This window comes from Miniopterus natalensis, chromosome 15 (genome assembly GCF_054644295.1).
Source record: "Miniopterus natalensis isolate mMinNat1 chromosome 15, mMinNat1.hap1, whole genome shotgun sequence".
NCBI classification, from domain to species: domain Eukaryota; kingdom Metazoa; phylum Chordata; class Mammalia; order Chiroptera; family Miniopteridae; genus Miniopterus; species Miniopterus natalensis.
In genome coordinates this window covers 31411699-31433891 of record NC_142095.1, presented here as the reverse complement: position 1 = coordinate 31433891, position 22193 = coordinate 31411699, and the positions used below count along the sequence as shown (strand labels likewise).

Below are 22193 nucleotides of genomic sequence, written 5' to 3'. Positions count from 1 at the left end.
AGACCGCGGTTCGATTCCCGGTCAGGGCACATGCCTGCGTTGTGGGTTCGATCCCCAGTTGGGGGCCTGCAGGAGGCAGCGGATCAATGATTCTCTCCTCATTGATGTTTCTATTTCTCTCTCCCTTTCCCTTCCTCTCTCTGAAATCAATAAAGATATATTAAAAAAAAGAAAAGAAAATGTAAATTAAGACTCCAGTATAATACCACTACTCACCTACCAGAAGTGCCTAAAATGAAAAAGATACATCATATCAAGTTTTAGCCTAGGAAGTGCTGCAATAGGAACTCTGCTAATGGGAGTGTAATGTGGACAACTGTTTGCTAGATACCAGTTAAACATTCACATGCTTTATGATCTAGTAATTCTACACCTAAGTTTATACCTAATAGAAATGCATAATATGCTCACCAAAAGTCAGGCACAAAACCAGCAGCACTACTCGTAATGGCCCAAACAGAAAACAACTCAAGAAGCCGTTAGCAGTACAGTGGATCAATTGTATATATTCACACAGTGGTCTGGAAGCAATGAGAACAAATGAACTACTGCTCCTCCCCACACCATGATGAATCTCACAGATGTCATGAGGAGTGGAAGACATGAGAGTACGTATTTATGTAACGTTAAAAAAGTAGGCAAAACAGAAGCATCAGAAGTCAAGATAGTAAGTAGTTACTCTTGGAGGAGTGGTGGCTCTGACTGTGGCAAAGGGGGATTCTAGGGACTGGTTCTGTTCTATTTCTTCACCTGAGTTCTAGGTGCATGGGTGTGTTCACTTTGTGAAAATGTACCAACTTATGATTTGTGCACTTTTCTGTACACATGGAGATTTTCCATACTACCAGAAGACCTAGAATCTTTCATTTATTCAGTCACTGAAATACACTGAATGAGTATTTATTGAGCACCTATATAAATAAGGCACTGAGCGAGTTGCTGGGGATGCTGCTATGAACAGCGATGGTCTCTGCCCTCACAGAGTTTACAATCTTTAGAATTCTACTTGGCCTACATTAAGCTTACTTTTGGTCTCTGCTTCCTTTCTTTAAAAAAGGATGGCGATTTAGGGAGTCTGATTTAGAAAACGTCTTGAGGGAAGACAGCCTCCTAGGAGAGAAATTTTACTCTGAGACCCATCACCATTGTCTTTGCTCCTTCTCTACATTTCTTTAAATATTTCTTCTTTAGACAGATCCTTATTTACTCGTCATTAAGAATTCTGATTAGTATCTAGAGTCAGGATTTTGTTTTGGAAGGGTACAGAAACCGACTTTAATATATGGCTCCTAGGGTTTCTCTTCTGTTGATTTCCAGATTGTTTTACATGACCTACAGCAAAGTTACTACCAATGTAAGACTATGAATTGCCTCTATGACCTTAAACTGACGGGTTCAATGACAGACAAAATTCTCTAGGAAACAATGTGAGGCAGAGGTATGAGTGGGTTGTGAGAGCTCTATCTTCCCACAATCCTGTATTTCAGATCTTTAGGAGAGAAAACCAGTAAGTCCTCAGCATTCTTCCAATTAATTTCTAACCATACTTAGATATATCCACAAAGAAAATCTATTCTGAAGCAGAAGTACAACTTATTTTAAACACTTTCAAGTTGAAGTGATAAGCACATTACCAGAAAAAAAAATCTTATGTGTTCTTCTTATTTAAATATATAAGTACCAAATACTGGAATATTTTAGTTTTAAGAAATCAGAAAACAGAGAACAATGGATGATCCATTCTATTATGTGCCAGGAAAGGCTGGTTAGAATCAACTGAGGCATGCCAGAATCCTTTTAGGAAGAAGACTAAACCTGTCTTGTTAATCCAGCTGAATCTTTTGAAGCTAGAGAAGTAAATAGGTGCCTGTCCCCAGAGTTAATTCTGATTGACCAGAAAGTCAGGTGGGGATAAATAAAGCAAGGTTTCAAAAACTAAACCCATTATCCTCTCCCAGCCTTCCTTACCTCCTGAAATGGCGCCGCCATCTACTGCTTCCCAAGCCCCAAACCGGGGAGTAAGCAGTGACTCCTTTCTCTCCTCCACTTTCCATATCCCTCCAGTCACCAGGACCTGGCAACCTGCCTTCTAAATATTGCTGGCATCTCATCTCTCTGCCTCTGCTGCAGTGACTCGAGTTCAGGCTGCATGACTCCTCACCTGGCTGGCTGCAACCATATCTAACCAGCTTCCCAAGAAATAGCTTTATCTCCCTTCAGTCGGTTCTCAGTTCTCTAATGGTCTTTCTATAGCCTCTCTGCCCTCAAAAGGAACTCTGAATTCCCTTTCACGGCTTTTAAGGGCTTCCCTTGTCTGGCTCCTGCTTACTTCTCAGTCTAATCACTAAATCCCACCCCCACTGCCCATTTCTCTCCCAGTTCCCACACAGAGTACTCCAACAGTTCCACTTCTCTCCAAACCCATTAGAAACATAAAAGACTGCTGCTTCTCAGAATATGACAGTTTGCTTAGCTGGTCTTCTGTTCCCAGCACGAGATGTGATGCCATCTGCTGCTACTATGAAAGGAGGAGCAGGCAGGTGCTAGGAGGCTGAACAGTCTTCAGCTACTTCTGAGCCGGCTGGCTCCAGCTGCTGACCTGCTACCCCGAGGAGAACTACGCCGTTCTACCAACAGCACAGCCTAAAAGAAGTCTACATTATTTTTTAAATGATCAAAACTCAGGCTAGCCCTGGCTGGTGTGGTTCAGTTGGTTGAGCCTCATACCATGTACTTTATTTTTTATTTATTGTATTTTTTAAAAAATATATCTTCACTGATTTCAGAGAGAGGAAAGGAGAGGGAGAGAAAGAGACAGAAACATTAGTGATGAGAGAGTCACTGATCGGCTGCCTCCTGCAGGCCCCCGACTGGGGACCGACTGGGGACCGCAGCCCGGGCATGTGCCCTGACCGGGAATCGTACCCCGATCGCCTGGATCCTAGGTCCACGCTCAGCTGCTGAGCCACGCCCGGCCGGGCGTCCCATACACTTTAGAAAGGTCGCCGGTTTGCTTCCCGCTTGGGGCACATGTCCGGGTTGGAGGCTTCGGATCCCAGGTAGGGGGTGTGCAGGAGGCAGTCGAACGATGTTTCTCTCTCTCTCTCAAATCAATAATAATAAAAAAACATTAAAAGAAAGTAGGATTTAAAAAAAGTATCTGCTTTTGATCCTTCCTTTTTTACCCCCATATGAGCAGGAGGTTGCAAAGAAACACAGTGATAATGGCTACGGAGGAATAAAATCTCACCCGAATACATTGGGGTTTTCTCATCCCACATGAGCCGTCTGAAAAACTGAACAGAGGTAGAACTTTGGAGATTCAGGGGAGATGGCCCTAGCAAAAGCAAGCAGAACAATAGCTACAACTGCAACAGGAGGACTTCTAAAGAACAAAGTGCAGGGGGTGGAGGTTCTAAAGCTCGCTGTGACATTAGAGGGAAAAGAAACAGGCAAATCGGCCACTCAGTTCCTTCCACTGCTAGTTTACTCCAGCTGGAGGCCTGGTTAAGGGACTAATGCTATTTGAACATGACAGTGAAAAGAGCCATGTTCTAAAGAGAGGTCAGGAAACTTCTAGGTAATGATACCAAAAGAAAAAAACTAGGCACAGTACTAGATGCTTTTATATATTTAAGATATAATTTTTACAACCTGGCGAAGCAGGTATAATTATCCCCATGAAATTAAAACTCAGAAAAATTAGGTAACTTGCCTAAATCACAGTAGTTAAGTTGGAATTTGAACCCACAACCATCATAAAGCCAGAGCATAAAGCAAGTAAGCCTAGACTCTGAAGGGATGCTCATCATTTTCCACAATTTCTGCAACCTCAGTGCCGGTTACAGACATTCTGATACTCTGGACTTCCTCAATCCGATGAGCTATCTTTACACATTGTTTGCAGGTAGTTTTTATCGCGCGCTCTACTACCAGTCAATGTAAAACGTATAAATACGTTTCCCGCATACAATGTGTTTAGAAGGAAAAGGGAAACAAGCACCAAGCGCTCAGGGGAACCTGCAGTGGGCACTCACTCCATGGCCACAAGGAGATCTGGGCTGTGTTTTATGAGGTGTTACCCACTGCCCTCTGCTGGTCACTGGGAACAATGAGTGAAAAGAGGCTCAAAGGTTCATCTCAGCTTGCAGTTTCATGATGATGACTGATTTTTTTTTTTTTTAAATATATCTTTATTGATTTCAGAGAGAGGAAAGGCGAGGGAGAGAGAGAAACATCAATGATGAGAGAGTCATTGATCAAGCCCCAAACCCGGGCATGTGCCCTGACCGGGAATTGAACCCCAATTGCCTAGATCCTACGTCGACGCTCAATCGCTGAGCCACGCCCGGCCGGGCATGATGATTGATTTTTGAAAACCTTTTATTACAGAAAAAGTCAAACTTACAAAAGAATAGTATAACATGTCTCCATGCATCTTCATCCAGCTTCAAAATGTATCAACTAATGACCAATCCATGTCATCTACTCTTTACCCACTTTCCTCTGCCATGTTTTATTTCGAAGCAAATCTCAGAATCCTGTCATTGCATCTGTAAATATTTTAGTATGTATTTCTATAAGAAAAAGAATTAAAAAAAACCCCATCATACTAACATTCTCACAACAACAACAAACCATCAATAAGTGAGTAATTACTTATATTACAGGAAGCCCCTCCCTACCCCAAAAGGGAAAACAAACCAAAAACCCCCCAAACATTCAGCCTCACCCAAGGAGGATTATAGAAAGGGAGTTGCAATTATACAAAACACAGAACCACCCAAACAAAAGCACCTATTCTTCAGCCTTGCCAGGGTAAATCAGCAGAAACACAGATTGAATATCTTAATTGGAAATGCAAAGCTACGTACCCCTGGGTGGTAGAAATATCTTCAACTGAGTCTATCTGGCGTATGTGCTACTAAATCTTTCTTGACTCTTCAGCTGAATCTTTCCAAAGATTCAGGAGGACCACAGAGTGTCCTTGGGGCCAAACACTCAGCTGTGTATCCAAGTGGCTGGGGTGACATGTAAAGAGGCGTGACCACGCCAGCTCCCTGGCAATCTCAACCCAGGGATCAGAATCAGGCTGAAAGATCACTCCCATCTTTGTGTTACCTTTGAGCCATTTTATGCCCTGGTACTACTGCAAATTTCTATTTACATGCCTGTCTTCCTTTCTAGACTATGAACTTCTTGAAGGCAGGATAGTGTTTCGTGTTCACTTTGTATACTGTGTGGCTAACACATGAGAGACGTTCAGCAGATGGTTACATAAGAAAGAAAGAACTAGAGAAGTCCATCATTGACAACACCAAGCATTGGAAAGAATGGGGAGAAACGAGAACTCTCACTTATTACTAGTGGGATTGACAGAACTACCTGGGAGGGCAATTTGGTTATATCCAAAGCGGTTCAAATGCTTAAGTCCAAAAATCAAGAACAGTATGTTTTAAAATAAAATAAAAATGGAATATTCAGAGAACAACAATAACAGTCAAAAAGAGAAAGAAAGAAAAAGAGCTCCTAGAAATTAGAAATGTAATAGCAGAAATAAAAAACTCAATAGAAGGGTTGGAAGCTGAAGTTGAGAAAATCTCCCAGAAAGCAGGACAAAAGGACAAAGAGATCAAACATAGGAGGGAAAAGAAAGAAAACCAAAGGACTAGTCTAGGAGGTCCAATATTTGAATAAAAGGCGTTCCAGAAAGAGAAGAGAGAAAACAGATGAAAAGAAAATGAAAAAGAATGAAAATTCTCTTATATTCTGAGTGATCGAACTGAAAAAGCAATGAGTATCGTAACAGGTCAAGACAGACTCACATCAGAGCCCTGCAGGCAAATGAAGACCCACCAGGCCTCTGGAAAGAACATACACAGAGGATTAATAATCAGAATGGATCTGGACTTTGACAGCAGCCCTAGAAGTGAGAAGATAGTTGGAGCAATGGTATCAAAATTCTAAAGGAAAATTATTTCCAATCTATCCCCAGCCTAAGTCTCAATTTATGTGGAAGGGTAGACTAAAGATACTTTTAGACATACATGATCTCCAAATCTGCCTCCCATGCACCCTTTCTCAGAAAATTACTGTAAGGTGTGCTTCACCAAAACGAGAGTGTGCACCATGAGGACAGAAGAATGAGACACGGGAAAGAAGGTATCCCTTGCATGAAACAGATAAAGGCAATCTCTGTGGGCCAAGAACGTTGTGTAGAGAAGGAAAAGCGTTGTATGTGGCTCACCTATGAATCTCATTAACACAGTCACACAACATAAACTCTGAAGACTGACCTAACCAGAGCTGCAATATAACTGTACCAGGAGGACAGAGGGATTGGAGGGGTGAGTGTGTGTGGTAAGGTGGGTGGAAGAGTTGAATTCTAATCTACCATAGTGAGAAGTCAACAGATAATGCCTAAAATTGAAAAGCAAAGAAGCAGTAATATAAGCTTATTATTTAGTGAACTGGGAGTGAAAACAAAAATAACCCACTAAGAGAGTTGGAAGCAGTTGTCTCAGGAGAGGGGAAGTGGGGGAGAAGGGCAAGTGAGGGAGAAGGGCAAGGTGCTGCTGTTTCTGCAATGATATGCACGTGTAACTTTCATAAATAAAAACACGAGGGACAAACTTGCACACAAGGAGTTATTCAGAAAACTCAGAGGGGGAGTAAAGCCTTCCAAGAGTACCTCATATGGTTTGACTTTTTTAGACGACCAGATTACAGTGCTGTCTGCCTATCTGGTACATTATTGCAATATCCTAGTTTATGACCATCAAAATTCAGTATTTCACAAGTACCTGCAGGATACAGATAAAGCTTTACATTTTAACCAGGGGCGCTGAGGCTCCTCAATCCAGCAGCTTCATTAAGTACGGATTTTCTAAGTTCTTACCGGCAGTGAAAATGCCTTTGATGCTCTGTCTCAGGCTAGAAGGTCTCACAATTGCTGAAAGCCCTGTGAGAAAAAAATCCAGCAAGGATGCCAAAAAAGCCAGATGTTAGTCATCTCAACACTTTTAAAACCTGAAACTAAATATTCTTTCAGTTATCCAATAAAACCAGCAAATCTATCTGTTCTGGTGTCATAGAATGACAGTGAAAAGGGTATCAGGACTGAGGGCCAGGAGACTGGAGTTGCCAGCCGCGTCCCCGAGCCAGTGGCATGGGCACAGGCAAATGGGTCTGGGTATCCTCACTTTAAAACAGGGTGGGTTAGGTGACCTTCAAAGGTCACTTTATGACCTTAAATCTACTTAAGGCTGCTGTTCTCAAGTCCAAGATGTAAAAAGATTAAAAAAAGAAACCCAAATAAAAACCCAAATGTTTCTGCCCAGGAATAAAACTTCCATTCTGAAAACACACATAGAGGACTCCTCAGTGAGGATCCACAGTACAGCCTCTCTCATGCCCTGTGAAAGGCAGCAGAGATCACATCGTGACCAGAATCATGTTAAAATAAAAAACAACAAAGGACAGGCCTCCATATTTATCTTCAGAATAGGTATCTGGTGACCTAAACATATGCTCTAACAACCTGAGGCAGGTCACTGAGAGAGTGTGTGTGGAGCCTGCCTATTGCAGTTAATGTTCAGTATTGTCACTGTGAATATCTAGCACAATGGCTTCTACCTTGGAGGGTCAAGTACTTAGTCAATGAAATGGGAGAATGCACTCATCTGAGGGAGTCATTTTCAATTTCAAAATTATTTAATAAATTACCTTTAACACCTCAAAGGGAAGTGGGTCTCTGAAGACAAGGTTCAGATTTTTTGGTAAATATTAGGGAGGCCCTGGGAATAATGCGTAGAACATAGGCCATGTCAGAGGTTACCTGCTGAACACACTATGAGACACACCGAATGGGAGTCGGCTGATGAAAGCTGTGTTTTTAAAGTCATCTGATAAAAGCTGTGTTCTTGATGTCATAAAAGCATTAAAAATGTCACCAGTTTCCTGCCTTCTGAGACCACCATGAAGAACACAGACTTGTCTTTGCAATAACTGCTAGAGGTTATGCTCTTGGGACCAAAAGAAACATTGTTTTCCCCCTTTGGCAGTGATTTAGGATCCAGGAATTTGAAAAATACGTTTATACCACCCTACTTCAAACAAATGAGAATTTAAATTTGGAACCCCCCAGGGATTGCTAGTGCTTTCTTCTTTCTAGAAGCAATCTATCTCTTGATCTCACCAGGTAAGAAAGAATAAAGAATACATCACAGTCACAAACAAAGTTTGCCTTCTACCCACAGCCAGCACTTTCTCAGTGTCAAATTCATGAACATACCTAGTCGTACCACATCTCCGCAGTCAGGGTCATGAGCAAGTTGTAAAAAAGTTTCTTCCACATCTCTGTTCTTTCCAGGAGGGTCCATAATACGATTTATTTGTTGCTGTAAGGTTTTGGGTAATGTCATTAGCTGCGTGAATTGTCCTTCTGGGCTTTTATCTATCTAAGGAATTAAAAAAAAAGATGAGGTTGATGGAAAGTACTTTGAATTCCATAAATATTCAAAGGCCTGTGGTTCCTCTTTATTTAATTTTTTTAGCCCTTACCCGAGGATATGTTTAGAGGGAGAAAGGAAGAAAGAAAGAAACAAGGATGTGAGAGAGAAACATCAATGGGTTGCCTCCCATACATGCCCTGACTGGGAATTGAACCCACAACCTTTTCGTGTCCAGGATGATGCTCCAACTGACTGAGCCACCTGGCCAGGGCCCCATGACTTCTCTTTAAAGTCACACAAACATATATGAACCCATATGCTATCCTAGACAGCATGCTAAGGAGATAGTCTCCTTTCTGAAACTAAATGCATAAGTGTTCAGGATTCCAAGTTCCTTCATAAAAACCAATTCTTTACCTATAATATTCCATTTTTACAGAGAAAAGAACAAATGCCTCTTCCAAGGATCGATTTCTGATTTTCAGTTTTAAAATTTCTATTTGCCTTAAATCCAACAGTTAAAGGAAGTAAGGCTGCAACTAACAGTCATTGAGGCCCCAGAAAATCCAGGCACTCTAATTATTTCTTCCATTTTATTTTTTAATCCTCACCCGAGGATATTTTTTCCATTGCTTTTCAGAGAGCGTGTGTGGGGGGGTGGTGGGGGGAGAGAAACACTGATGTGAGAGAGACACAGTGACTGGTTGACTCCTGCATACACCCTGACCAGGGCTGGGGACGAGTCTGCAACTGAGGTACATGCCCTTGGCTGGAACCGAACCTGGGACCCTTCAGTCTGAGGGTAGACACTCTAACCACTGAGCCAAACCACCTAGGGCTACTTCTTTCATTTTATTTTATTTTATTCTTATTATTATTATTTCAAATATATCTTTTATTGATTTCAGAGAGAGGAAGTGAGAGGGAGATATAGAAACATCAATGATAAGAGTCTGCACACCCCCTTCTGGGGGTCGAGCCCACAGCCCTGGGCATGTGCCGTGACTGGTAATCGAACCAGTCTCCTGGATCATAGGTCAATGCTCAACAACTGAGCCACGCTAGATGGGCTACTTCTTCCATTTTAAACACAAGGACACAGAATAACACAGCCAGGATCATACAGCCAATAAGACAGAGTGGGATCTAAATGACCAAAAAGTGGATTTTTCTGTAAAATATGCTAGAAATGACATTTATGCATTCATATTTGGAGCCAAATATTGAGATTAGTGAAAAGGATCATGTATTTCTATAAGACTTTACCTATGAAACTTTCAGGAATTTTAGAGATGTCAAAATGGCTTGAATACTATAAGGAATTAATAAATAGCATTTGTGCCCTGGTCAATGTTGCTCAGTGGTTAGAGCATCGGCCTGCGCGCTGAAGGTTTTGGGTTTGATTCCTGGTCAAGGGCACGTACCTGGGTTGCACGTTCCATCCCTGCCCTAGTTGGGGCGCGTGTGGGAGGCAACCAGTTGATGTGTCTCTCTCACATTGGTGTTTCTTTCTCTCTTTCTATCACTCTCTCTTTCCCTCTTCTTCCCTTCCACTCTCTAAAAAACCAATGGAAAAAAACATCCTCATGTGAGGATTAATAAATAAATAAATAGATAGAAAAAAGCATCCTTTCTTTCACTGCTTTCTCTCACAGAAAAGAATGTACTGGAATTTTTGCTTGGAAACATGTTTAGACAAAATATTACTTGACATGTTCAAATAAATTGTTAAATTCTGTCTAATTATCCTTACTCTTTAATTCTTCATGTTTTACTGACATGAAAGAGAAAGCATTCAGTTAAATGATGAGAAGCAATGAATGAGATTGCATTTTCAAAGCAGACATGGGAAAAGTCCACATATTATATTTAAGCAAAGTATCTAGAACAGGCAAATCCACAGAGGCAGAAAGTAGATCAGTGGTTGCCTGAGGGGAGGAGAAGCTAGGCACTGCTAATGAGAATGAGATTTCTTTTTAGAGTGATGGGAATGTTCTAAAATTAGACTGTGGTGATGGCTGCACAACTCTGTGAATATACTAAAAAAAATCACTGAATTTTATGGTATGTGTGTTACATCTCAATAAAGCTGATATTTTAAAAGGCAGATATGATGGTGGATGCTGTGTTGCATCACTCAGGTCCTGGCTTCAGGGCCAAAGTACTCAATCCACTGGCAGCTGGCACCTTCTCAGAGCCCCTCCCAGAACTGTCCTCAGCTAAAGTGAACTGCCTGTGTCCAATGACTGGAAAATGCAGGAGTACAAAGGCCTGGTCTCTTTGCCAGGTGTTGGGACTAAGAAGGGCCACCTAGCTCCACAGTGTCACCACAAGATCAAATGAGGTCTTCATTTCCGTCTTGATCTTACACAATTGGTACCAGGAATGGTTCTAGAATGCACACTCAAAGGTGGCATTTTGAAGCTGTGATAGTGTGGAAAGGCAAGTGGGAGCCTCTGAAACTGCCATTCTCACCCCCTAGTCAAAAGACTAATTAAAAAATAAAAACATCCTGGGAGATATGATGGAGATTAGTGTCACCTGTAGACCTAAAAGATGCAGGGTGTGATGTTTAATTTAACGCATTAAGCTGGCTAGGCTACGGTGTCCAGTAGCTTGGTTAAATATTAATCTAGATGTTACTGTAAAGGTATTTTTTAGATGTAATTAACATTTAAGTCAGTAGACTTTGAGTAAAGCAGATTACCTTCTATAATGTGGGTGGGCCTCATCTAGTAAGTTGAAGGCCTTAAGAGAAAAGACTAAAGCCTCTGGAGGATGAAGGAATTCTGTCTCCAGATTTCTCTCAGACTCAAGACTGCCACACTGGGTCTCCTGCTTCCCAACTTGCCTTGCAAATTTCAAACCTGTCAGCTCTCCCCACAATCATGTGAGCTACTTCCTTAAAATAAATCTGTGCTTGTGTGTGTTGATGAGGGTGGCATAACAGTAAAATATCCTCATCTTTCACAGGCGATGGCAAAAATAAAGTATAAAATTTTAAAAATCAAGAAATGACAGTCAAATCATTATTTAGAAATACGGAGGTAAACATCAGAAGAATCAGCTACTGAGATGAAAGCAGCTGACTTCTAGGAAGTAGCACTGAGATGTAGGAAGGTATATAGCAGGGAACTCTAACGTACAAACTGTGAGGTACCATTTGATTTTTAAACCATGTATATGCATCACTTTGAGAAAAGTAAAAACTGAAAACAGGAAAACCTCAATCTGAAGCAAACATGGAAAATCTGCTCAGTGGAGCAGTGGGTATTCTGGGCATTTCATGATACTCTCTATTCCTTCCTTACATTTAAAATAATTATTAGTTGGAAGAAGAGCATAAAAGGGTAAAATACAGTGTTCTTTATGCTAAAAATGTAAAAAAAACCCTGAGGTTTCTATAGTTTAAAAAAATCTTAAATCCAAATTATTTTTCTCCAAGGAAAAGTTCTTTAATATTTATTTTCAAATACTTAATATTATTTTTAAAGTACCTTGAAAGAAAGTTTTACTTAATGTATTGAAAGGAGAGTTTCAAGAACTGATTAGCCTGGCCGGGCATGGCTCAGCGGTTGAGCGTCGACCTAGAATCCAGGCAATTGGGGTTCGATTCCTGGCTAGGGCACATGCCCTGGTAGCGGGCTAGGCAGCCAATCAATGACTCTCTCATCATTGATGTTTCTACCTCTCTCTCTCCCTCTCCTTTCCTCTCTCTGAAATCAATAAAGATATATTTTAAAAAACACACAACTAATTAATATAACAAATGGGGGATAAAAACAAGCTTCAGAATAATATGCATGAGTCCATTTATGTAAAAAAAAAACCAAACACACAAAAAAGACCAAACCACATCATATATGTGTATAGGTACAAATATATAAAAAATGCATGCAAAAAAGTCTGGAAGAATAAATGCCAAACTGTCAGGATGGTTACCACTGGGGAGGCAAATGAAATTGGGGACAGAAAGAAGGTAATCTGAGAGTTTATTTTGACTTGTTTTTGACTGGTAATTAATATGCATAGTAAGAATTTCAAACGGCAAAAGAGATATATACCGTGAAGACAAGCTGCGCTCCCACATCAGCCCTGGTTCCCTTCTCCAAAGGTAGCTTCTTATTACCAATCTATTTTGTTACCTTTTTAAGCATGTTTATATATAAAACTTACTTTTAAAAATATGTTATCACACTAGTTATATTGCTCTAACCCTTACTTTCCCCCTTAAAATAGATATTAGCCTTAGAAACGGTAGAAGTTACTTTCTACAGTTACCTCCAGTCTGCCTTGCTGGATTTTATACACCACTTGTGGATTCTCTTGTAGTATGCTGCCATACAGCTCACGAAAGTGGGCTATGTTGGGCTTTACAATATTCAACACTTTTGTCTTATCCTCTCCAACCACCATCCGAAAGTCGCCTGGTTAAAACAAACGGAAAAACAAATTTCCCACTGATAATCCACATTCTGACCTACGGACTACAGCCCCACTCCGATCCTGCACTAGTTCAAGATGGCAGCATCCCTCATTCAAAACATTTCCCTTTCCTCCTTAAAACCGTGAACACACTGCCCAAGGAATGCAGGCACTTGTTTGGGGAAAAAAGAAAGCCTCTCGAATCATAAAGTCCTTATGACAGCTAAAATATATAGTTACTTAAGTGCAAAAGGTAATCATCATCAAGAAGCTGATGATGATTTTGTTTTTGTTTTTCCAATGCATAAACTTCTGTACTTACAAACTTTCATCTTGTGAACAAAACTCTGCCTGTGATCAAGCATGGAGATGGGGGTTCTGTGTAGTATCACCTCAGGCATGTCCTTGTTACTGCCCACTCAGCTTGGACCTGTTTGCTGTGCTTGCAACAAGGGCTTTTAAGCAGCTTTATGAATATAAACACCTTATTATACTCGATAAGGGCAAGAGCAGCTAGAGTTAAAAGTCCTAGTATCTTGTTTACATTTTAAGATGAACTTGAAAGCAGATTATTATTATTTTGTTAATCCTCACCTGAGGATATTTTTTCTATTGATTTCTAAAGATAGTGGAAGGGAGAGAAGGAGGGGAACAGAGAGAGAGAGAGAGAGAGAGAAAAACATCAATGTGCGAGAGAAACATCAATCCATTGCCTCCTGTATGTGCCCTGACCAGGAATCGAACCCACAACCTTTTGGTGTAGTGGACGATTCTCCAACCAACTGAGCCACCTGACCAGGGCTAATTTTTAAAATTTAAGTAGAGAGAAATGAGAAATGGTATATCTGCCTGTAGAATGAATTAATCTGCAAAATAAATCATTCTGAAGGACAAAGAACAAATTTTAAAACAAATTTAAAGGGCCCTGGCATGCCTATGACACTGACAATTATTATCAGCAAGATACTGGGGGGGGGGGGGGGGGGAGGTGATAAAATGGGAAAACTTGAGTGAATGCCTATTGGGCTAATATTAATTCAAGGCTGGGCACATGTGAGGACCTCCCAGGTGAAGCTTGGTGAAAGCAACGTGGCTGAAGCCTTTGTTGGACAGATAGAAAGTTGTCTCGGAAAGTAGTGAGGTAGTGAGTACAGGTAGATCCCCCAGCTGCTGAGGAATCCCCTGGGACGAGGTGACAATTTATCATCCAAACTAGGCCACTTTTGAGGGCGAAGGGGGGTACTATGAATAATTCCACTGGGATAAGTACAAGCTGGGCAAATCAGGACAAACGATTACCCTTTGGGGGGGTGGAGGGCAGGAGGATCATCAAAATCATTATGTGCCACAACAGATTTTCCTAGAGCAAAAATAAAATGCTACCCAATAGTATATACATCAGCAAGGAATAAAATATGCCTGGTTTTTAAGACCAACTTACGCTATAATTTGGTGGAAAGCAGCTGGGGGCTAAAAGCTCAGGAAAACATACAAATAGCCTCTGGAACCCAACCTTTGTGACATGAGATCTGACTCTTCAGGGCAATGAGCAGAAGTGAGTTCTGGTCATAACAAGCTGCCCAAATATGGAGGGACTTGTTTTTTCACTATTATTTTAAAGGGAAAGAGAGGTAAATAGTTAAAACCTGGGATGACTGCTGTTGACATCATAAACTGCTAAAACCCATCTCTGGAGAGTGAGCCTAAAGAAATAAACCCAAACTGAGGTTAAGAGGTAAAGTTTACTGAGCATCTGGTAAGTGGCAGGCACTGTTCCAAGTGCTTTGCTGTATTACATCATTTAAGCCACACAGTTATCCTCCCAGGCAGATCCCAGTCTAACCCCATTTAGCATCAGGGCGACAAAGACACAGAGATGAAGTACACCGCCTAAGATTTCCCAGGAGCTAAGTGAGTATACTACACACACAACTGTTCACTGAAGCACTGTTTATAATACTGAGATACTGAAGCAATGAAAGTCCAACAACAGGGGACTGGATAAGCTATGATGGGACAGCCACCCATACACTACCTCGGAACAACGTACAACTATTAAAAATTACAGTAATCACACGGAGCAGGACGGGAATGATAAGAAACAGGATACAGAAGTACAAGAAAACAACTTCGTAAAAGAAAACAGGAAAAACAAGACAAAGGGACTATATACAAACATTTGGTTTTGCTCTAGTAAGATACGCATTTATTGTGGGCTTTTGAGGGAGTGTGTGCTTTACATGCGCTACTCGTTTAGTCTCATTCCCAGTTTCACAAACGTGGAGACTGAGGTGCAGGATCCAGCCGCCTTTCAGTCTTGGGGTAGTGACATTTGAGGTGACTAGTACCCTCTACTTTGTCATTTTCCTCCACTGCCCTCACTTCTGCAATGTTGACGTATTACTTCTGGCATTTTAAAATAAATTCACAGAATGCAGAGATGTGATGACTTGGCAAATGTGAGTGGAGAGGAAGCTGGGTTTCAATTGTGTAAATCCTCATACTTTTATTTAGAGTCTATAAATGAATTCTATTGATCTGTGAGGGGATGAAATGTCACCAGACTCTGAATCTAGCATGGCTGGCTCTGAAGCGAAAGATCAGTTTGTATCACTTTTGAGTCCTACACATTTGTGTCATTTCTTTTCTTCCTGTATATTCAACCAAAAAAAATTCTTATAGATAGCAACTTTCTGAGAGAGGCACTGCATTTCACCAAAATGTAAAAGCAAACTAATCCAAATTGCATGCCATGACTAAGGGCCTGGAAAATACTATGACTTCTGAGAATACGGACTGGGGCTTACTCATCTCTGCCTCCTCAGCTCCTTGTGTACTGCCTGGCACATTAAAGGCACATCCATAAATATTGGCTGAATGGAATTTCTCCAACTGCTGTGCAGCAGAACTAGCTCAGCCACAGGGAACAGCAAGAAAATGGGCTTATTATCCATTTCTTCAGAAAAAAATAAAATAAAATCATGGGCACAGCATGAACCAGCATCTGATCATAAGAATCAATTTTTCTAACCACCACAGATGTTTGCAACAAAACACAGAAATTGAGAAAAACTGACTGCTGACTTTTATTTTATGCCTCTACTGATGGGTTTAACTCTTGACTGCTCAAGCCAATCCAATAAAATGGGTAACCAAAAGGATAATTTCTCTTTGACTCTGAAAACCTTGTAAACCATCTGTAGCTGGCCTGCCATCAGTGGTCAGGGACCTTATTATGAATGTAAGGAAGTGAGGGGCTGTGACATACAGTGGAAAGGCCCTGGCTTTCACGGCTGGCAATGTCCCATGGTGACTGGAGATTAACTTTTCTGAGTTAGTGTCTTTCTCTGTATAATGGCTGTAACAATCATACTAACCTCGCAAGGTTGCTTTTAGATTAAATGAGTTAATGCTCTTGAAAATTCTTTGTAAACAGCAAAGCAAATATTGTTGTTATATATGTATACACACATACACATGTATGTGTATATATGTACATATGTGATGTGTATGTGTATATATGTATATACATGATGGACAAAGGATAGGGGGTAGAGGAGGCCGAGTCTTTGAAGATAATGACTGGCTTTCCCCCTCTTAAACTGCAATACTGCTGTCATTTCAGTTTAATAAATATTTGGGTGGTTACTAAGTATGAGGAGCTGTGCTAGACATTGGAGATATAAAGATAGACACTCTACCTAAGGCAGCAAGTGACATGAAGACAGAGCTTCAGTGCAGGTTACAGAAGTAGGGAATTTCTTAGGTAGTAGTGTCTAAGAATAGTAGCCCAAACTGGAGGTAGATATGGCAAAATATGATTTTTAACAGATTTTTTGAGATATAATTTATATACCATATAATTCACCCAATGTAAAGTATACAATTCAATGTTTTTAAGTATATTTAGAGTTTTGCAACCATCTAATTTTAGGAAATTTTGGCCTCCCTAAAAGAAACCCTGTATCCATTAGCAGTCACTCTCCATCTCCCTCCACCCTTCCACTCTCAGCCCTATGCAAAGATAATTTACTTTCTGTCTACAGACTGTCTAACACTATGCTGTACACCTGAAACTAATATAAAATATTAAATGCTACATGTAATTGAAAAATAAAATAAAAAAGTTAAAAAATAACAATATCTGAAAAACAGCAAGTATCCATAAAAGTTAGATATTATTGACAATTAATATCCCTTCAAGAGTGCTGCATTCTCAGAAATTAGCAAGTGACAAGTGCAAAGGGTTCCTACTGAGGCTTCAGTAAAAGCTCAAGCTTGCCAAACATAGAGAAATATGCTTCCGAATTACTGAAATCCCCAGTCTCCAATATGCAAGCCATCAAAGGACACTGCTTGCAAGCTTTCAGACAGTGTGACTATCATGGAATAAATCTTAATAGCTCTCACCCCAGAAAAAAAGTTTCTTTACTGACTTTTACCAGGATCCAGAAATGGGGATGTTTACTCACACTTGAGAGTGCTGGCACCCATTTCTCATTTTTTTCCTCCAAGAATCACTCAACTGGAAACTAAACTTCTTCACTGCTTTGTTTCATTCCTAAAAGTAACTGAGCCTGTGTTCAGACAATTTGTCATTGAAAGAGACCCATTCTCTCTCTTACACAAGAGTGCTTGAAGGTGTTTTTCATTCCTAAGGACAGAGAAGGGCCAAAAGAATCTACCTGACCTCAGTATTCTGCTAATTCTGATAGACATTGTTTATCAACATGTAACAAGTTTTGTAATTCTTATTACATAATTCCATTTGGAGAACATGTCCAAGAAAGTCAGAGCCGCCTGTAGCCCCTTCTGCTACCAAAGTAATTTGTCCAAAGTGATTCACAGCAGTGTCATTAATAAAACAATGATAAATGGAGTCAACCTGAGTGCCCGTCAATCACTGAATGAGCAAAACATGGTGTCCCAACTTGGGAAAACCTATGTAGGCAGCAATAAGACTTAATAATAATAAATAATAACAGTAATCATTTTCTGAGCACCAACTATCAATGGGGTATCACGATACTGCAGGATTTTATACATACTATCTCACTGAAAACCTTTTTATGGGATAGTTATTTCCATTTTACAAATAAGAAAAGTGGGTCTCAGAAAGGTTCAAGCACTTCTACAAAGCTAATATTCGGACTCATGTCTGAATATAGTACTTAACCTTTCTGTTGTCTATTACATCAAGCGGCTGTGTAACACAGGCAAACAAATAATAACGGCTAACATTTACTGAGCATTTACTATGTGTCAGGTATTGTGCTAAGCACTTTATATCATTTAATTTAATCTATATGAAAACCTTCTTTAGAGATGAAGAAACTGAGCCATAAGGAAATAAGAAATTTGCCCAAAGATGGAAAGTTAATTAAGATCTGAACTCAGGCATCTGACTCCAGAACCCCAGCTTTAAACATTTCACTAAGGCTGAAATGAATTAATATGTTTAAAAAAAAAGCCAGAGACATTGAAGCATGCGATAGGCTGATATATTCCAGAGGGAAGGGAGGGGGCTAGAAGAGATTAACCTAAGAACTTACACGCATATACGCATAGCCCATGGACTAACAGTAATGAGAGGATGGACGTGGAGGGGCAGGAGGTCTGGAGAGGGGGCGGGAGTGGGGTGAAGGGAGTCAATGGGGAAACAGGGGGACATCTGTAATACTTTCAACAATAAAGATTAGAAAAAAATTTAAAAAAAAAGATACAAAGCAAGGTTCAAAATGGGACACTTAAATTAAGTAATTAAGGGTTTAATGTTGATTATTTTCATGTTAAGTTGCTCACTTTCACTGAGGCACTGCTCTCATTTAAGCTCTCATCATCATTCACAGCTGTTGGTCTCCCTGTCCATCCAACAAGTATGTACAGAGTGCCTACTATGTGCCACACAGTGTTCCAGAGACTGAGGACACAAGGGTGACCGAACATGGACACTGTCCTAACTATACTCCCAGCAGGCTCCTCTCTGCCTCAACAGCTCTCATTGGGGCTCTCCTCATGGTCCTCACCTGTTGGGGCTCACTTCAAATGTCACCTCCTAGAGTGACCTCCACCTTCTTCCCCTACACTAGTGCTGCCACTGTTTGCTGTCTGACTTTTCATCTGGAATGAAAGCCCCTCGAGGGCAGGGATTGTGCCTGCCTTCTTTACTTCCTTTATCTCCAGAGCTTAGAAGAGTGCTTGGCATAGGAGACTCTTGTAATTATTTACTGAATGAATAAACTTTTCCTTGTTTTTAGTTTCTCCCTCCTGCACAGTGCTAGCAAAATGATCTTTTTATAACAACAAATCTCAGACTATCTTGCTATGCCTGAAAACTTCTGTGGCTCCTAGTTGTGTACAGCTTGTCAAATTCCTTTATTTTTCCACTCTGTATTCAATGCCCTGCCCAACCTGGCCTGGGTCTAACCTCTTCTCCAAAATACGAGAGAAGCAGTGAAGTTAAACGGTTAGAGTGTGGGATAAAAGTTCAGCTCCAACACCTACTAACTTACCAGACAACTGACCTGGGACAGATCTGGGACTCAATTTTCTGTAAAATGTGGCTGGAGTACAGCTCCCAAATCAAAGGGCTGTTGTGAAGTTTAAACTAGTTACTAACTCCAAAGTACTGAGAGACATTCCTGGCACAAAATAATAAGTGCTATTTACTCCTGTCATAAGCCTGGATTTTGGTCACATCAATCTACTCCTTCCCTAAACAAGCCATGCTCTTTCATACCACCCCTTTCCTTTGTCACGTGTTATTTTGTAAGTCTACCACTGACTCACTCTGACTGCATATGCTGATTAATGTGAAGTTCCTTAGAGCAAAAACTATCTCCAATTCTTTATAAGGTATGAAGTACTGACTCACTTGATAAATGTTAAACCAGGATCATTACCTAAAATTAGTCATTTTAATAGTTTGTATTTACATAAGAAAGTTCAAGGTGAACTTTAAAGTTTATTTGGTTTTCTTTTTCTAGTCACTTAAATGCTGACTTCTAAGAATAACTGAAGGATTAGAAAGCTTTCTCCTCCCCAATTTTGCAGGCTCTCATCTTCCACCTACTCCTTTCTCACCATCATTTACAAAAATAATGCCATAAATACTGACCCCAGGGCCGTCAAAGCGATCCTTAAATACTATGTTAAATGTAAGGGCTATTATTACAACTAGTAATACTGATAGATCTTGCCTTGCCAGTAATTACCAGCAGGAACTTGTCCAATAACATGGAGAAACACTGTTTTTTTCTGTTCCCTCCACCCCTCTACCCCCTCCAGGGAGAAATGCTGTACTTCACAAGTTAGGGACAACATGTTATCTCCCAACTGGAAACAGGTGAAAAACAAAGGTCAAAGTTGTAAATAAAATGAGATTGATACGTAATTTAAAGTCTGGAATATTCTGAGAGCTTGGGAGGTTTTTGGGTGTTGTGCCAAAGGGATAGAATCTGATCGGTTCCAGGGGTTCTGAGAAGCCTAGGAAAGGCAGGAGGAAAAGCTTGCCTTTCAACACATCGCCTGTGGCAAGTCCCATACCTATGAAAGATATCTACCTGCAGGGCCTAGATCCTTCCCTATCCTCACTATTCTAGTCTAATTCAAGCATATCATAGGCTAGGTAACCATTAATTATACTGTGTCCTTGCTTACGAACAACCATCATATATAATGTTGTTTCAATGGGAAAGTATGTTCCCAGTTCTAAACAACTGGCTTATAAAAGACTTTTTGGAAAATGTCTCATTCATAAGCTAGAAACTGCAGTGTTGTAACCAGCTCCCTCTGGAGAGGATGTGCCAAGTATTGTGTCCTAAGTTTTGCAGTAATGAGTAATGTAGGATATTTGGCCAAATTCTCAGATCCAAATCTGGGTTAAGCAATAAATAATATAATGGCAAGAAAACAAGAGGAGACTAGATGAGAAATGGGAGTGACTAGAGGCTGAGACAGCTGGAGTCAGACACACCAGGATTTGAAATCTGGCTCTTGGGAAGCAACTCCCTTTCTCTGATTGCCTTTCTCCCAAGAGCCCAGGGCTGCCTTTTATCACTATTTAGATCTCAGCTTAGACTTTACCAGTCAAAGGGCCTTCCCTGACTCTCCATTGTAAAGACGGCCCTACCCTCAACCTGATTTATTTTCTTTTCATTGCATTTAATACTATCTGAAATTACTTTATTGCTTCTTTATTGTCTGTCTCTCTGTAAAAGAGCATAAAATCCATGAAATATTTCACTCATGTCATGCTCACTAGAGTATATCTAGGGCCTAGTACAGTGTGTGGCACATGGAAGGATAAACATTTGTCAAAAAAAACCCAGGGCTATTGTGTGAGGATTCAATGGTGGAATAAATTATCTATCTCTTTACCCACCTACCGACCTACCTCTGTGTCTGGTACAGTGCTGCTATCCAGCAGATAACTATTATAAAAGAAACAAAACAGAGGATGGTACTGTTATGAGTCAGAAAGTACTTACTGAACAACTTGCAAATGTCTCAGAGCACAGGAGGAACCAGGAGTATAAAACTTGATTCTTCCAGGAGTCAAAGCAAAATTCAGCTACAGATTAATAGCAGCCTAAATGCTAATTTGAAGTCTGCTCATAGGGGAAAGCAGTTATGGTATTTGACAAAGTTCTTTGGCGAATGTTCAGAATTTATAGAAAACTCCTAGAAGGTGCCTAACACTATGCTGATGTTGATGACATGGGAAAAAATGGAAGAGTGGTTGTGGTGTGGGCAAAGTAGAGAATGGTTCTGCATTTTCTTCCATAAGTCAACAAAAGACTTCTGGTCCACTTTTCTCACAGGGAGCAAGCTGAGGGAATTACCTTAACAAAATGACCCCTTTCCCACATGTTGCATATAAACCCATTCTTCCAGGTACAGAGCCACACCTCTCTCTGCCCCTCCCTACACCTTTTGTTGAACAGCAGGGATGCTGCCACCTGAAGCTGTAAGCAACTGAAGACTGAGGTTATTTCACTTCCTTTCTCCTGGTGTTACAGTTATAGCTCTGGTCATGCCAGACACATTTTGGAAAAGACACTGAAGAACGGGACCTTTTAGGTCTCTCTAAGCAGTACATTTCCATGAAATCTTATCCGTACAGGGATTCAGAAAATGAACAAACTGCTGTTGCAATATTTTGAGCATAGTTTTTTTGACTCATACTTAAAAGCTGGAAGAGAGGATATTTACTTAAGATAGTGGTTTACAAACTATTTTTTAAGTGGAAGATGACTTTTTTGTAAATAAAATTTTATAAAGCTCCTTAACACTCTAAGCAGATCTGTATGACAC

At 40.4% G+C, this 22193-nt stretch overlaps 1 protein-coding gene across 8 annotated transcripts in view; it reads right to left on the bottom strand.

Annotated features, from left to right (window-relative positions):
- Positions 1-22193, bottom strand: part of TAMM41 (TAM41 mitochondrial translocator assembly and maintenance homolog) — a 39707-nt gene that overhangs the window by 2902 nt on the left and 14612 nt on the right. For 5 of the 8 annotated variants that reach the window (XM_016209922.2, XM_016209918.2, XM_016209924.2 and 2 more), the window contains 3 exons: positions 12735-12880; positions 8294-8459; positions 6899-6961 (listed from right to left, as the gene is read on the bottom strand). In XM_016209922.2, coding sequence (XP_016065408.2) covers positions 6899-6961; positions 8294-8459; positions 12735-12880 — 375 coding nt within the window. Of the gene's footprint in view, positions 1-2834; positions 4578-6898; positions 6962-8293; positions 8460-12734; positions 12881-22193 lie in introns of those variants that run through there. The other 3 variants (XR_001602963.2, XM_016209920.2, XM_016209921.2) reach the window with 3 other exon arrangements.